Source organism: Corylus avellana, chromosome 7 (genome assembly GCF_965113065.1).
Source record: "Corylus avellana chromosome 7, dhCorAvel1.hap1.2, whole genome shotgun sequence".
NCBI lineage: Eukaryota > Viridiplantae > Streptophyta > Magnoliopsida > Fagales > Betulaceae > Corylus > Corylus avellana.
In genome coordinates this window covers 23,356,188-23,372,474 of record NC_142496.1, presented here as the reverse complement: position 1 = coordinate 23,372,474, position 16,287 = coordinate 23,356,188, and the positions used below count along the sequence as shown (strand labels likewise).

The window sequence follows — 16,287 nt, the reverse complement described above, 5'->3', positions numbered from 1 at the left end:
TTTTTTTTTTTTTTTTAAAGGATGTTTTTTGTTTTCTTGTTTTTTTGAAAAATAATTTGATTTGATATAAAAGTATCGAGTATTTTGTGAGTATATTATATTTTAAGTTATTTACTAATTCTTTTATTTTTGAGTTTTTTCTTTTATAGATTATAGATAACAAAAAGTTTAGACAAAAAATATTATCAAACGGAGCCACTATTCTAGTCAAATCGACTGGTTTTATTCATTATCAAATCGCTTCCTTTGTTATTGTTAATTTTTTTAACGGAATCTCGAAATCACGTCTTATCTAATAATAATGTGACACTAACAAGTAAGCCACTTCTACCACATTATACCTATCCGCACAAGGAGAAGGAAAGATAGAGATTTAAACTAGTAATTTCTGCTTCATAAAACGTGATCCTTAACTGATTGAGCTACTCTTTGATGACTGTGGCATTTAGGTTGTGATATGATATTTAATAATTTTTTTTTAAAAAAAAAGAAAAGGTGTGATAGAATAAGTAATTTGATAACGGATTAAATCTTAATGCTCAAATTGATTGATCTTGAATAAATGCATAAAAACTTTACCAAAGTTTGAAGTATTTAAAAAAAAAAAAAAAAACCCTTAAAATGAAAGGCGCTAGAGGAAGGGCTTGAACCTTCGACCTTGTGGTTAACAGCCACACGCTCTAACCAACTGAGCTACTCCAGCACGTTGTACCATCAAAAAGGTTGCTGTAAATAAATTAGTATAAAAAATTTTCGATATTACACAAATAGGAGTTGATCAACAAAATATGGAAGTGCAAAAGCAGAAGGTTGAGGAGAACATGGACTACTGCGAGAACAAAAAGACAAACAATACACACGTGCATTGCTCATTCGAGCTACAAATGTAAATTTTATATAACAAAGGGCCATTGCTCATTAGTACACTTTACAAGGAAATCAAACAACACTACAACAGCAAAAGACCAAGAAATTAGAATAGTGGGTCAAAAACATGCATGATTCTACATTCCTATATCTAACTACAATAATTCAATTGAATCCAACCTCAACCATTTTTCTTTCTTTCTTTTTTTTTTGGATGAAGGAGAATTTTATAACAACCAACCAAAGAAACTACAAACTCCAGCAGCCAAGCAGGAACACAAAGCCATCATTCAGGCTACAAAGCCAAAACTCTTCCAATCTCAATCAGCAAAACCAAAACTCCACAAAAACCAGACAGCACCACAGCAACTTCACAGATCCTCAACACAAAATATTGTGAGATATACCCCAATTAGAGCACAAAGCAATATTGTCACTACTAGCTGGAAATTGCCCTCTACTCACAATCCAGTTCCTAACTTCCCAACAAACTTTCTGTACAAGTTTTTCTTCCGAGAGCAGAAAATTTCCAAACCTAAACATCAAGATATTAAGTGTCAAGCTTTGCAATTCGTAACAAAAGAATGCAAAGAAAAAGGAAGAAAGCTCAAGAACAAGATGAAAAATAGAGAGTGATTGAATACTCTGTATATTCAACTTAATTGTTGCAAGTTACATGAAGTAGTATTTATACATTTGATTATAAGCTTAACAAGCTTCTAACAACTAATAACTAACTCCAAATAATTGTAACAAATCAATAACTACATTAACAGACTTACAACAAAGATACACAAAACTGAAAAAATACATCTGTTCACGTGTATAAAAAAACTACTCTCTGATACTGCGCTCGAGCGCATTCGCCTTGTATCCTCTCTGGTACTGCACTCGTATCTGCGCTCGAGCGCAGCCTGCGCTCTCTCTTAATATTAAGTACAACCAAGCCCAAAGCTAATCTTAACCTCAACCATTTATCAGCAAATAAATGAGAGGTTTATAGATGCTGAAACTCACCCACCAACTCCAATGAGCATATACGACAGACAAGACAACCAAGAAAGTCCTGTGTTTTTGAATGAGAAGAACTGTTTAAGTTATCAAGGGTGAAAATAATGCTAATAGCTGGGTATAGAATGTGACGATATCTTCTTTCCAAGGAACCGAAATGGCTTAAAAGCTGATTTTTTTTCTTTACGGTAGTTGACAGCCTCGCTTGAGATGTCTAGGCCCAAACCAGCTTTGGGAGTTGAACATTCTGAACCATCATCTTTGATACGTTCCAAGATCTGGAGCAATTCAGAAGTAGTCCCTTTCACTCTGGAATTCCCGTTGAGAGATAAATAGACTAGAGATTGTATAATGGTCTCTCTCATGACCAGTTGGCAACACTCAGCACCCTCTTGACATAGAGAAAGAAGAACATCTAGCGCAAGCACTTGTTCCTCCTCTCTTCCATTTTCAAGCAGTGTGGCAATGGCACTGATACAGGAACTGGTTTCAGCAACTGCAATCCTGACCTCCTCAGTAGCGCATAAGTTTTTGATGATCTTAATGCAAAACTGTGCGAGTTTGTGATCACCCAAAAATGGAACCAGCTTTGGAATGCAGTCCAAATATACAATATGGTATCCAATATCACCATTGCAAGACAAATTATAAAGTATCTTCATGGCAGTTCTATGAAGTGACCTGAGCTGGGTATCAAGGACTTTTAGAATGGAGGGAAGAACACCGGATGCCACCATCATAGACTTGTAATTGGGTTGGTCAGACAAAACTTCCATGATAGCAAGGGCTTCTCCAGTAATATCAGAATCCAGATATGATGCCAACACATAAATCCCATCTTCATCAAAGGATGGTATTTCACTTCTGCATGAAACAGCAGAGAGTTCATTAGCATAGGATCTAGTGATTTCTCCGGCACCAGAATATGGTAAACAATTTAATGCAGCAGAGCAATCGAAACCAAGAATAAATTATAAGGGAGAAGAAGAGAAGGGAAAGATGGAGAAGAAAGAGGAGCAAGTAGGAAGCAGAGGAGGAAGAAGACAAAGGGAGAACAGTCGTCAAATTATAGCTTATTCATCATAGCTGTCCAAATAATTTTATTTTTTTTAAGATTCTCCCTTCTACTCATATTCTTAGTTTCTATTCCTGTGCTGAATCACAAAACTTTTGCTCATATATTAATAACTATAATTTTACGTAAAAAAATAAGAATTCATTGTATATAGTTCCAATTTGTTAATACTTCTACAAATGTTAGGTAAATCTATCTACAGTTTTTTCTCTTTTTACAAAGCTAAATGATTTTTAAAGACACCAAACATGCATTAAATCCTGTGTAAGTTCTCAGTGAATATTGTTCTTAATGAGTTACTTTTATCATCTTTATCTAATTATCACAGTTCTTTTGGTTGATGTGAAATTATGTTTGTATGATTTGTGTACTAGCATGTATTTTACTCTTCATATGATTTGTGTACTAGCATGCATTATACTTTTCATCCATTTTCTATTTTGTTTACAAATTTTCTCATTCTAAGCAAAACGATTAAACCTCATGACTCAAGAACCTTCTGTGGGGGGGAAAAATGTCTATCCAAAAAAATTATCACCTGTTTTCATTCAGAATTGCCAACAGCACCTCTGCTCCATCTCTCTGAGCTTTTACATCACTTGATTCCTGTGCATCCTTCAAAAATTTAATCAATGGTTTGACACAACTATTGGAAATTGCATTGCGACTTGCTTGATTATTATCTTGAAGTTGGTCTTTCACATCCCCCACTGTCTTGCACTGGGATCCCCAAGAAAGTGCAGAAAGTCTGGAAAGAGAGGCTAACATGTTGTCATAACAATCTGCAGAATGGTGAAATCCTTGTGGCTCTGCATTCATCTGACTGAGCCTATAACTGAAGCTTTCATCACTCTTGTCATCAGACATTTCTGAACCATAATTGGTTACTGAAGAGCGCAGTGACACACTGCTAGATTGAAGGCACAAGTGATTCATAGAACTACCAAAGCTGGCAATGGAATTGGAAGACTGAGATTTCAGAGAGGAAAGAGAAGCAAAGTGTGCTTCTAAACAAGGGTCAGGAATAGTAAGTCCCAGCTCGGAAGACCATTTTGATATGAGGCCCTTCATTGCAGAGTTCGGAGTCAGGTACAAATTGTCCAGCTTCATATGAGTTATTGGGCATGTCTTGTTACCTTCATTAAACCACTTCTCTATCCAAAATCGTTCAAATGTCTTCCCAGAAGCGATAATTACTGGATCGTACATCAGTCTCATAGAGATGGGGCATTTGAATTCCTCAGGATGTTCAGGTGTACCAGAGTCATCAGCTCGAGTCTCATCTAATGCATTTTCAGCATGTTGTTCAGGCTCAATCGATTGATAGGATGACTTATCATGCTGCACAAGAGTGCTAACATTCCAGCCTTGTCCAATTATTTCCCCATACTTCTTCAAAAGATAAAAGAGGAACTTCAAGATTTTCTCCTTTCTAGGGTCCTTGCCAGAGACATTGTCAAGTAACCTTCTAATAGATCTTTTCTCCATCAAAACAGCCGAAGGGGATGTAATTTTCAGCTTCAAAGCTGCAAGTTGAATAGCCTCAAGTTCTAACACAGAACTTGACACAGAAATATCTTGCCGAAGTAGTGCCAGTACAACCTTCCCAGCCTCTTCTTCAGCAGATTCAAGGGGAAACTTTGCGCTCCTAAGATCAAGAACAATGCCAGATATCTGCAGAGAATGTTCAATTTCAATATTTAGTTATGTAAGGGATTAAAAAGAGTATCAACCAGAAAAATAACAGAGTACTACTGAAGACAGAATGTGCAATATAAAAACAAGGTTGTCCAAAACACAACCAAAATCATTGAAATTAGAACAAAACAAAAAAAAAAAAAAAAAAAGGAAGAAAAAGAAGAAAACAAGCAGATATAAAGGAAATTGCAACTCTTTCTGTAGTGCCCAGCATATAAGTATATGAAAACACAAAGGATCCTTTCAAAAAACATTCAGAACTAATTATTCCACTTCTTACTGCATGGGCATTGGGAGCCTGCACTGCCCTTGCAATATTTGAGTCCAATCCATCAGTTGCATATTTAGGGACATTCTCTTGACGCCTTCCAAGGTATATAGTTTAACCAACTCAAGTATTTAATTGCTAATTCCATACAACATGGGTTTACCAGGAAAAAAGGTGATTTGGAGGGGGACTACTGCTAAGGCATGGAATGATTGCCAAATAGGTTTCTTCGTTCCCTAGATATATTTTCATCATGCACCATTACCATCGTGAATGTCCTACTGCATTATAATCTTCACAATGGGAACTTGGAATCCATTATTCTTGACTTACTGAACTCCCCAGAATATTTGGTTTTACAAATTGCTTTTAATCTGAAAACAAGGACAACAATTTTGGGCCACCATGAAGGCATTAAAAAACAACATAGAACTAACAATAGAAACAAGTTAATAACTACATGAAATACGCGTCAAACTTCAAGGGATATTGCATAACAAGAGAAGGCATGAAGAAAGGACATAAAAGCTACAAAGTCATGGAAATATAAACAAATAAATTTTGAAAACCTTTGAATTACACATCTTCACCTAAAGTGCATATATATGTGGAGTAGAGATACACACCACACCGGTGTGAGTGAATAGTACTCACATTGGGTAATGTGAGTACAGAAATTTATTGTTTTTAACTTTTTTTTTTTTTAAATTGTACATGCCACATCACCAGTGTGAGTACTGTTTACTCACACCGGTGTGGTGTGTATCACTACTCATATATGGGTATATAAATTTAAGGGCTTGAAATATTGCAAACCTTTGCAGCTAACAATGTTGGTACCGTACTTTGAATTTGACTCAAACATAACTCCAAAGTCTTTTGTATTTTTTCACATCTCAAAACAATACGCTCTGCTGTAATTGCCTGAAAATATTATACTGAACACATTAGATAATGAAGAATGATGCAAATAAAAGCTGTGAGAAATAATCATTAAAAGATTGATAATAATGCATAAATGTAAAATTGAAAAGTCAATAACTATGTTAACATGGTAAATGTACATTCAAGATCACATGTTCTTTTACGAAGGCATGATGCAGAATAGTAGTTACAATGAGGCAACATAGCAAATTAAAAAACACAATCTTTTTTCATAAAAGATTAGTGTATTAAATTGGTTGCTTACTGCAAACTTTTGATATTAGGGTGCTTTAGAACAATGAAGGTAAGAAAAAGGAAAGCAATCAGAGATGTAGCACAGGGGTTAAGATAATTTATCTCTAACTAAAATGTCTGAAGGCAAGAACCAAGAGGTTATTATAATCTGATGGACATATCACATACAACAATACTATATGTAACAGTTGATCCAAGAAACCCCATATATCATAATCAAATGATTGCTCAATAAAAGTTAATTTCACAAAAAATGCATAAAAAGAGTGACATATTGAAGAAACTGTTAGAATTGCAAAAATAATGAAGATGCATAAATTATTGATGCAGCTCAACTACATTGATCAATTTCTATATGGTGTGAAGCTGTAATGACGTTGTCCTCCATTCACATTGGCTTTTACAACTCTATCCTGAGACTATTATCACTAACTTAAAAATGGAGTAAATTCACTTTCCTCCCACAAACTACTCATGTTTCACTTGCTCCTATAAACCTTAACTTAGTGCAACTCATACCTTATTTTGAAGTTTTGGTATCAGTATGCCCCCTCCGTCCAAATTACTAAATTAGCTTTGACAAATATGCTTATTTTATATTTTTTAACTAAGAAAAAAATATCTTTGATTTTGAACATTGACAAAAGGGGTATTTGAGAATCGGTTTGAAATTCTCCCAAAGACCCCAAATAACACAAAGAATTGGGTGGGGGGGTGAAAAGGTGTTTTCCAGCAAATACAACAATTGAAAAATGTAGAAAACCACACAACAATCACCAAAATTAATCAAAGCAATAAACAGATCAAACACAACAATTTTGGTGACCAAGTGAAAACCCTTTAAAGAACTCTTTAAAGGTAAAACCACTTCAGGGCAACCAATCCACTATAGAAACCACTGCAGTAAAAACCTCACTTGTACCAAGGTAAGCGACCCATTTGTCTTTTACCACAATAACTCCAAAGCGCTACCCAATCTTCTACTTGGTCTCCTCTGCAATGCGGAATTTTGGTGGCTTGAAGGTTAAGAACATGTATGTGGTTTAACAAAACTCTGAGAGAGATGAACAATTGAAGACATAAGGATGCTATAGGTCTCTCTTAGCTCACAAAACAAAGGCCTCAATTATCTCTGAAAAACATGCTTATAAAGGCCTTGAGAAAACATAAGGCTCAAGGGAAAGTCAGTTTATGAAAATTGTTGGGGAGAGAAACACCAAGAGTAAGTTAATATACATACTAGAACACCACTTCTAGCTCAAAAGCCTAAGCTAATGGGTTTCGGTCCACTTAGGTATGTTAACCACTCTTATTCTTTATACTTTCTCAATATGGGACACAAATCTCACAAGTGCCACAACAAATCTTCCCTCACTTGTGAGTCTCTACCATATCGACCAAACTCCCCCACACACAAGAGTGTCACGCATACTCCAAGAGAAACGACACTCTTTTTATCGGAGTCAAACCAAACGCGTCAAACTAAGACACTCATATCAGCAATAGCGAAAGCTAGCCATAGGCTCTGATACCAATTGTTGGGGAGAGAAACACCAAGGGAGTCAAACAAGAGTAAGTTAATATACATACAAGGACACCACTTCTAGCCCAAAAGTCTAAGCTAATGAGTTTGGGGTCCACTTAAGTATATTAACCATTCTTATTCTTTATACTTTTTCAATGTGGGACACAAATCTCACAAGTGCATGCACAACAAAAAACATAGTATAAGGCCGCATCGTTCAAAAGGATTAATGACGTGTTCGAACACATGCTAAGGTTTCACAGTTTCTCTGCGACAGCATTCGAGCATTGTGCGACTAGGCTTCGACTGAGTGTCTCAGATACACTTCAATGATCCCCACGTTCAAACCTCGTATGACCGAGGTGCAATCGGACGTCTCTATGGCTCTTTATTAACAATGTCGCTCAAACTGTCTTCAATCGGGCTAATGACCAAGGCTCTCGGAAGCTTCTTTGTAAGGCTTTGTAAATAGCCTCATTTGAACCTTGACCGTCTTGCATCCGAACTTCTTGGGAGCTTAAACTTTAATCTACTTGAAGTCCTTATTCAGCCGTCCTTCAACTGCTTCTACAATCGAGCCTCTCTGGAACTCAATCCTTTGAGATGCACTACGACCGCATTCAAACGTCTTGCAGGGGGGCGGGTTTAAGTGGTACACTGGTGGTAGTTTATAGGGGTGAAAGTTAATTTATTGTTAAAAATGAAATATCCATTTATAATTGATTGCCTGTATTAATTCTAAGAGCAGCATTCAGAGACTATGAGACACTTACTTGTCCTACTCATTACAAATGGAAGCTTGCACATTAATGATCAAAAAATTGTATGGATGCATTTCAAAAATGCCAGTTATATTTAATTTTTATATATTAGCTAAATGTGTACCAGGTAGAGTTTACTAGACTCTGAGCAGAGCTGGATAAGTATTTTTGCTTTATCCATTGTGTCTTGTAATGAGCATAATGCCTGTATGCCTGGTTTGCATCTTGGTCGGGTAGACTCGATGGCTGAAAATATTTCTGTGATTCTGTCAATAAATTTCTTGAGCTCGAAACACATCAAACGATGAACCTGCATCCAATGTAATATATAGTCTTAAAGTTGTACCATAACAGGAAAATTGTGAATTACCAAGTTAAAAGATTAAAATGAGAGAACCATCAAGCCTTATCCCCATATGGTTTAAAATAATGATCCACAAAACTTTAATACATTCTATAAATGGCTGCCAGCTTAGGATCAATTCTCTATGAACTGATGTCAAATTCCAGCAAAACCAGTTGGTGCCAAGAGGGGGCATACTGTGAACTCTAACCCAGAGCCCTCCAACAGGGTTGGGAAAAGGTCGCTAAAGAAAAGCTGACATTGTGAATGACTTATATTTCAGCATAGACGAGCTCTATTTTTTGGTCCAGTCAATGAAAGAAGTCTGGATCTAAGGCCACATCAAATAACTAACTTCTTCATTGATTAGAGTTGGATTGAAACCTACGCCTACCCCAACCAACCCCTTCACCAGTTGAGATAAAGCCTCAAGTGGCAAGAAATGAATGTTTACCTTAATGGTACAATAATATGTAAGCTCCACAATTTCAGCACCATTGTTCTCCATCTAATAATGCCGTGTCCTTAATCTGCAAATTGGTATAAAAAATAAAAAATAAATTGATTGTTTAAACTGAGTGTTCGTTACAGAATTTAACAAATCCAACAATGTAGAATATTTAACGTAGTCATAATATCAAACTAAATAAAAACAGAAAGATGTAACTCAGACAACAAGAAACAATAAAAAGACGAAACCAACTGCCCTGGTTGCAGATCCAAAAGAAAAAAAAAAAAAAACAAAAAAAAACAAAAAAAAAAAATTGTAAAAGACCTCTCTTTGGTTACACGAATGCTTTTTAAGCTGCGTGTAAAATGATTTCCACACTTCAGTTGCCACGTTGACTGAGAAAGAGAGGTCTTTTACCATAACAAAAGTCGCAACAAACCCATGATTTACATTACTCAATCACAGAGAATTGCGGCTCCTTCCGTTGTCACAGAATGAATATAGAAAGAGCAACAAAATTGTGATACCAATATCAACATGCATGATGCATTCACAATATCATATTATACACCTAACAGTCAAGCACATAACTGTCCGAGCTTGGATCCTAAGGCAACAAGCAAGGCTTAAAATCCAAATAGTACAGTAAACGCAAACCCAGATGAAAACGAGAAATTACAAACGATATTCGCACAAAACAAGCTAAGAGGGGAGTAACAGAGCCAGATTGTTATGCAGAGGAATAATAGAGCAAAATACGGGTGAAAATAATCTGACCCAGCTGCTCAAACGGCAGATATGCTACTACCAACGAAGCTCAAACGGCAGATATGCTACTACCAACGAAGAAATCCCATGGCTACCCAGTTGAGTTTCAGTAACATTCGTACCGTATGAGCCAAGAGGAGGAGGAGGAGGAGGAGGCCAAGAACACTTCAATAACAGCGAACCCAGACAGGAAAAGTAGCACGAGGAAGGAGTAGCAGAGAAAGCAAAGTTTGTGAAAAGAAGTACCATTGAAGGTAAACTAGTAAAGCTCATACAATGAAGGACATGGTGGATTCTCTTCTGGGATTCAGAACAAACAGAAGTCTTCGCAGAGTCGCGTGTTTTTAACCAAAAACTTTAACAATTAGTCAATAAGTATAGGCTTATAGCGACAGGAAGAAGAAAGGGCCTCTTCGTCTCCCTGCTTGTATTCTGACATTTTCGGAGAACCAAGTGTTCCTGAAAGAAAGGAAAATGCTCGGATCGTTTTCGTAATTTATTTTCCAAACTTGGACCACTCGGCCCACTCCTTCTTGACTCAAGTTAAATTTAAAAAAATTAAAAATTAAAAATTTTGAAAGCTACTCTTGAGAAATTAATAAACTCTCTATTTTAATTAATTTTTTATTCTTATTTAATTATTTCTTTCTACTTTTATTTAAGTAATTCTTTATTTGTTCTTGGTACACTTAAAAAAAGAAAAATGAATATATAAGCTTAAAATACTAAATAGTTTTTGTTTTTTTTTTTTTTTTTCTGGCTCTTGATATTTAGAGAGCTTGTGTATTATCTATTGATCTCTTCAAACAAAAGTTAAATTTGAAGAGAAACCTAACTTTTTCTTATTTGAAATGTCACTTTTAAAAAACATCAGGCTCTCTGAATATTTTTCTACTTTAATTAAATATTATTTTTTAATTCTTTAGAGAGAGAAAACGAATAAATAAACTGAAAAAACTAAGCAACTTTCACTTTATTTATTTGGAGAGCTTTGTTGACAGAAGTTAAATTTGAAATAAAGTAGAGAGTTGTTAAATGACTATTTTATGAGTTTTCTCAAATTTTTAAAGAAAAGCAAAATTTGAAGAGCTTATTAAGAATGTTCTTACAAAAGTTAAATTTAAAATAGAGTAAACTGCTTGTTAAATGGTCATTTTTGTGAATTTTTTCAAGTTTTTAGATAAAAAGATAAATTATAAGAGCTCCCTATAAATGTTTAGAACTTACATGACAACCTATAATTAAGTGTATATGATTGATAAGTTAGCTATAAATAAATTAAAATTTTTATTTAATTATTGTATCAATTGTGAATTATTATGTCAATTTATAAAAGAATTCTTAAATAATATTATGAACATGTGTCTCTATTAATTTTGTGGACCGAACATAAACCGAAGTATTATCTCTATTTATTGAATATGGAACTATAAAAGTAATTTCACTTTTTGTTTAACAATGACCGATTGAAAAGTTCTTTTAAAAGTAAACCACAAAAAATTGTGGCTTCTAATATTAGTCAACTTCAAAAATGCTTATCAACATTACGGGTCAAGGTTGTAATCGTCTCGAACCATATAATCTGAATTGTCCAAGATGTTGAAATAAGATAAACTAAGCAAAATTTGAAAAGGAAAGTTTAGATTGATAAACCAAGGAGGTAACACCAACATGAATTGTTAAATCTAAATAATTAAATTTATTTGTCAAATTTTTTACTTTATTATTATTTTTTTTTTCAACAAGTGAAAAATCATATAAACTCCTACGTGAATTTCTAAAGGACTATAGTGGAAACTATATTACTCCAAATATTTTCTTTATACAAACTCATGTGAATTGTGATAGTTTTCATGAGTTCACTTAGTGCCACGTGGATTTTAAAAAAAAATTAAGTAATAAAATTTGATTTATAAATTTAGTCTTTTAAAAGCTAGCTAAATTGGTAAGTAATACACAATGTCAAGTAAATTTGTAAAAGACTTGTACTAAAAGCTATAATACCCTAACAACACCCTTTAAAAAAAGGAAAAAACTTCATTTACACAAAATATAAGCATTTTTGTAATTATACTCTCCAAGTTTAAAAAATTGCAATGGAAATATTTCATGTTTTAGCCCCTTTAATTTTCCCATTTTTGTTAAAATGTCCAAAATGCCCTCTTTATAGTTAGTAACCGTTAAACCGTTAGCAACCCTAACACATAATAGTTAACGAAGAAGTTATAGAATTTTGTATACAAATGGCAGATGAATTTGATTAGGAGAGCCAAAAAGACAAAACATGACGTGACAAAAGCACGCGTTAAGAAAATTGCATAAGCTTTGTACGTATCTCAGATTAAAAAAACAAAACGTCAGTCAGTTGAAGACCAGCTTTCTACGTGATATAAAGCCAAATATGAGAAGAAGACCGAATATGAACTCAAATCAATGACTTGGTCCGTGGACTTGTCAAAGAAATGGGAAGCTCTATCAGAAGAAGACCATGGATTTGTCAAGATAATTCACACCCTCTTATTAGTCTTTAACCTCTCACTGTAGTGGCCGGCATACTTGGAAAGGCATTTATGCATTTGTGACTTGTCAAAAGAGAAATGTTAGATATTTTTTTTAATGTCTTCTCAATTGTGATGTGGATTTAAAATTATCAATAAATTAAAAGTTAATAATGATAATTTTAAATTCAACGATAATTTTAAAAACCACATCACAATTGAGATAATACTATAAGAACACTAAAAGAACACCTACCATTTTCCTTGCCTAAATGTGTACCTTAATAATTAAATTTAGAAAAAACTTACTGAAGACTCCTGAACTTCCACCCAATTTGATAAACCCTACCTAAACTTCAAAATCTCTCAATTTAGTCATCTGAACTTTCAATTGCTCTCAATTTGGACTCCTCCGTCAGATTTTAAACATTACATGATGTTTATACTCTTAACTTTTGTATAAAATTTCAACTTTCAAAACCCTTTTTTTATTTTTAAAAAAGACCAAAATATCCCAAAACCAAAATTAGGAATATTTTGGTCTTTTTTTTTTTGTATTTTTAACAGCTAAAATTGACAGAGGGGTCACTACAAAAAATGAATTTTTTCCTTAAGGTAGTTTTTGACGTGTTAGGTGATTTGACATGTCACTAAAATTTATTGACATGTGTCGGGCGTTAAAATTATGGGTGTAAAAAATGGTGATTTTTTGACGTGTCACTTTTAACACGTCAATAATTTGACATGTCAAAAAGTGGCACATCAAAAAAATTATTTCTGACACGTCAATAAATTTTTTGACATGCCACTTTTTGACACGTCACTAAAGTTTAAAAAATTATTTAAAAAAATTTCTGAAAGTTTTTTTTCAATTAAATTTACTTCATGTTTAATTTATCATCAAAAATCCAGTTGCAACTCAAAACCCATATAAATCCCTACAAATGTTGAACACCCATATATATCTAACTATTGAAGGAAAATTCTCAAAATCTCATCATAAATTCACTACACAACTCCGATCTCTAAACATCCGGTAGAAATTCCTAAAATACTTCAAACCCCCAAATAATGTGGAAGAACAAATCTAAAAGTGGGTTAGCAAATTTAACAACAACAAAAAAAATTCTATATAAGAGACTAATAGATCTAGAATAACTAAAATTCAATCATTTATAACTTAAAATCCCCAAATATTCACCCCCCTTCCCTTCTCTCTCCATTTCTCTTTCTTCTTCACCTTTTTCTCCTCTTCTCTGCAGGTTCCTCCTCTTCTTTTCTTTTCTTTTGTTTAAGCTACAAACAAGCTCGCGTGAGAAGAAGAAAAAAAAACACACACAAAACACATGCTGATGGGCGCACGCAGGAGGAGATCTGTTCAATAAGAGGAAAAGAAAAAAAAAATTGACAAAATTAACAAATCCCATGAAACTTATTTGAAAGGGAAGGCTGTGGGTGCACGCAGGAGGAGACAGAAAAAGAGGAAAAATGACAAAAAAAAACAAAAAACAAAAAGGGGTCCAGTTGGGGGGTCGCGTATCTCGATGGGATTTTTTGACGTGTCCACAGTAGACACGTCAATAAATTATTGACATGTGACATGTTAAGAAAGTAATCATATAAGCATTGCATAATTTTTATTATTGATTAATAACCATATATATATTTTGTTACCTAATATTAATTATTTCTAAATAAATTAAAGAATACAAATTAAGTACATATATATAATAACCATATATAGTGAAAGCATTGCATAATTTTTATTATTAATTAATAACCATATATATTTTGTTACCTAATATTAATTATTTCCAAATAAATTAAAGAATACAAATTAAGCACGTATAATAACCATATATAGTGAAAGCATTGCATAATTTTTATTATTAATTAATTAATAACCATATATATTTTGTTACCTCCTATTAATTAATAACCATAAATTAAAATGTGGAGATTTCAACAAGGTAGTGCAAGAGTCCTGGGCTAGGAGATGTCAACACAAAGATCCTTGGCAAGTTTTTAGAAGAAAGCAAACTGGGTGCCAGAAGGTCATCTAGCAATGGGTCAAAAAACAAAAGCCACTGACGGAGAAGTATATTCGAGAAAAGACAAACGCACTCAAGCATATTCAGGAAGAGGTAGATCCCCTCAACGTACAAATTGAAAAGGAGCTAAAAGAAGACATAAATACCATGCTAGAACAAGAAGAGCTCAAATGGCGACAGAGAGCAAAAGAAAACTGGTTGCGTGATGGTGATCGAAATACTAAGTTCTTTCATACCTGTGCGAACCAGAGACAGTGCAGAAATCAAATTGAACAAGTTGTGGATAGATTGGGTCGAAGCTGTACATCACAAAGCACAGTAGAGCAGGCCTTCATAGACTACTACAAGGACTTGTTTACGTCGGCCAACCCGTGTGATATAGAAGAATGTACAAAGACTATTGAAGGTAGGCTGTCGGACAACATGAAGACTTCATTGACTACTGCTGTTTCGGAAGATGAGATATTTAGAGCTTTGATGCAGATGGCACCTCTTTAGGCTCCGGGCCCTGATGGCTTCTCTACGGAATTTTACCAACAACAGTGGAAGACGGTTGGCCGTGAGGTATGTAATGTTGCTCTACAATTTTTCCAGAGTTCTGAATTAGACAAGAATATCAATGCCACGCACATTGCACTCATTCCAAAAAAAAAACAGGCCCTAGTTGTGTATCTGATTTTCACCCAATTAGCCTCTGCAATGTAATCTACAAAATAATCTCGAAGGACTTGGCCAATCGCCTCAAGTTGATTCTCCCATATGTTATATCTACAAATCAGAGTGTCTTCATTTCAGGGAGACTAATATCAGATAATATAGTGGCGGCATATGAAACTCTCCATACAATGCACTCTAGGCTATGGAGTAAGGTGGGTTACATGGGAATAAAACTGGATATGAGTAAGGCTTATGATCTAGTGGAGTGGGCTTTCTTAGAGGCGGTTATGCGCCAAATGGAATTTCCGGAAGCATGGATAAAATTGGCCATGGGGTGTGTAAGTTCTGTCTCCTATGCTATCTTGGTGAATGGACAACTAGTGGGAAACATCAAGCCTTCCAGAGGGCTCCATCAAGGGGATCCGTTATCTCCGTATTTATTTATGCTTTGTGCAGAGTCTCTTAGTTCCCTTTTAAGTAGAGCCGAGAAGACTGGAGTATTGACTGGGGTGCCCACTTCTAGAAAGGGTCCTAGGCTGAGTCACTTGTTTTTTGCAGATGACATCTTGATCTTTTGCAAAGCTAATTTAGTGGAATGGAGGCGTTTAACAAAGATACTAGAGAAATATGAAGCAGCTTCAAGACAGAAACTTAATAAGGACAAGACTTCAATTTTCTTTAGTCGAAATACAAGTGCCCCACGGCCCTGGCTTTGCCTGGGGGATTTCAACGAGATAACTAATCAAGATGAGAAGGAGAGGGGTGCAGTTCGACATGAGAGGCAAATGCAACGATTCAAGGACGTTTTGGATCACTGCAACCTTCGTGACCTGGGATTTCAGGGATCACAATTCACCTGGACCAACTGCCGTTATGATGGGGAGTTTATTCGAGAGCTTTTGGATCGTGCCGTTGCAAACACATAGTGGAGTCATAGCTTCGGGAAGTCACTGTCCATGTGCTTGCTGCCAAATCATCTGACCACAAGCCGATATAGGTGCACTTTCAGAGGAACGGACTAGAACAGGTTCGGTCTCAATGCTGGTTCAAGTTCGAATCGAAATGGCACCTTAATGATGAATATAACACAATTTTGGAGGAAGCGTGGAAAACAAAACATAATGGGGTCTCGGCC

The 16,287-nt window shown here is 34.9% G+C and overlaps 1 protein-coding gene and 1 non-coding gene across 2 annotated transcripts; both read right to left on the bottom strand.

Annotated features, from left to right (window-relative positions):
* Window positions 1-629: 629 nt before the first annotated feature.
* TRNAN-GUU (transfer RNA asparagine (anticodon GUU)) lies at window positions 630-703 on the bottom strand. Its single transcript has one exon. It is a non-coding gene; the product is annotated as a tRNA-Asn (tRNA).
* Window positions 704-1,499: 796 nt separating this feature from the next.
* Window positions 1,500-10,409, bottom strand: LOC132184210 (U-box domain-containing protein 5). Its single transcript, XM_059597753.2, has 6 exons — window positions 10,069-10,409; window positions 9,182-9,257; window positions 8,509-8,694; window positions 5,736-5,843; window positions 3,492-4,627; window positions 1,500-2,742 (listed from the first exon to the last, which is right to left on the bottom strand). The coding sequence occupies exons 2-6, from the start codon at window positions 9,233-9,235 to the stop codon at window positions 1,986-1,988; spliced, it is 2,241 nt and encodes a 746-aa protein (XP_059453736.2). The 5' UTR covers window positions 9,236-9,257; window positions 10,069-10,409; the 3' UTR covers window positions 1,500-1,985.
* Between the last annotated feature and the right edge of the window lie 5,878 nt (window positions 10,410-16,287).

What these genes read in the sequence shown, in the direction of transcription:
- LOC132184210 (XM_059597753.2), bottom strand. Translation starts at nt 9,235, where the DNA reads ATGGAGAACAATGGTGCTGAAATTGTGGAGCTTACATATTATTGTACC. An exon ending in AGTCTAGTAAACTCTACCTG is followed by an intron (nt 5,844 to 8,508) that starts GTACACATTTAG and finishes TAATATTTTCAG; the next exon opens with GCAATTACAGCAGAGCGTAT. An exon ending in CAACATTGTTAGCTGCAAAG is followed by an intron (nt 4,628 to 5,735) that starts GTTTGCAATATT and finishes CATTCTCTGCAG; the next exon opens with ATATCTGGCATTGTTCTTGA.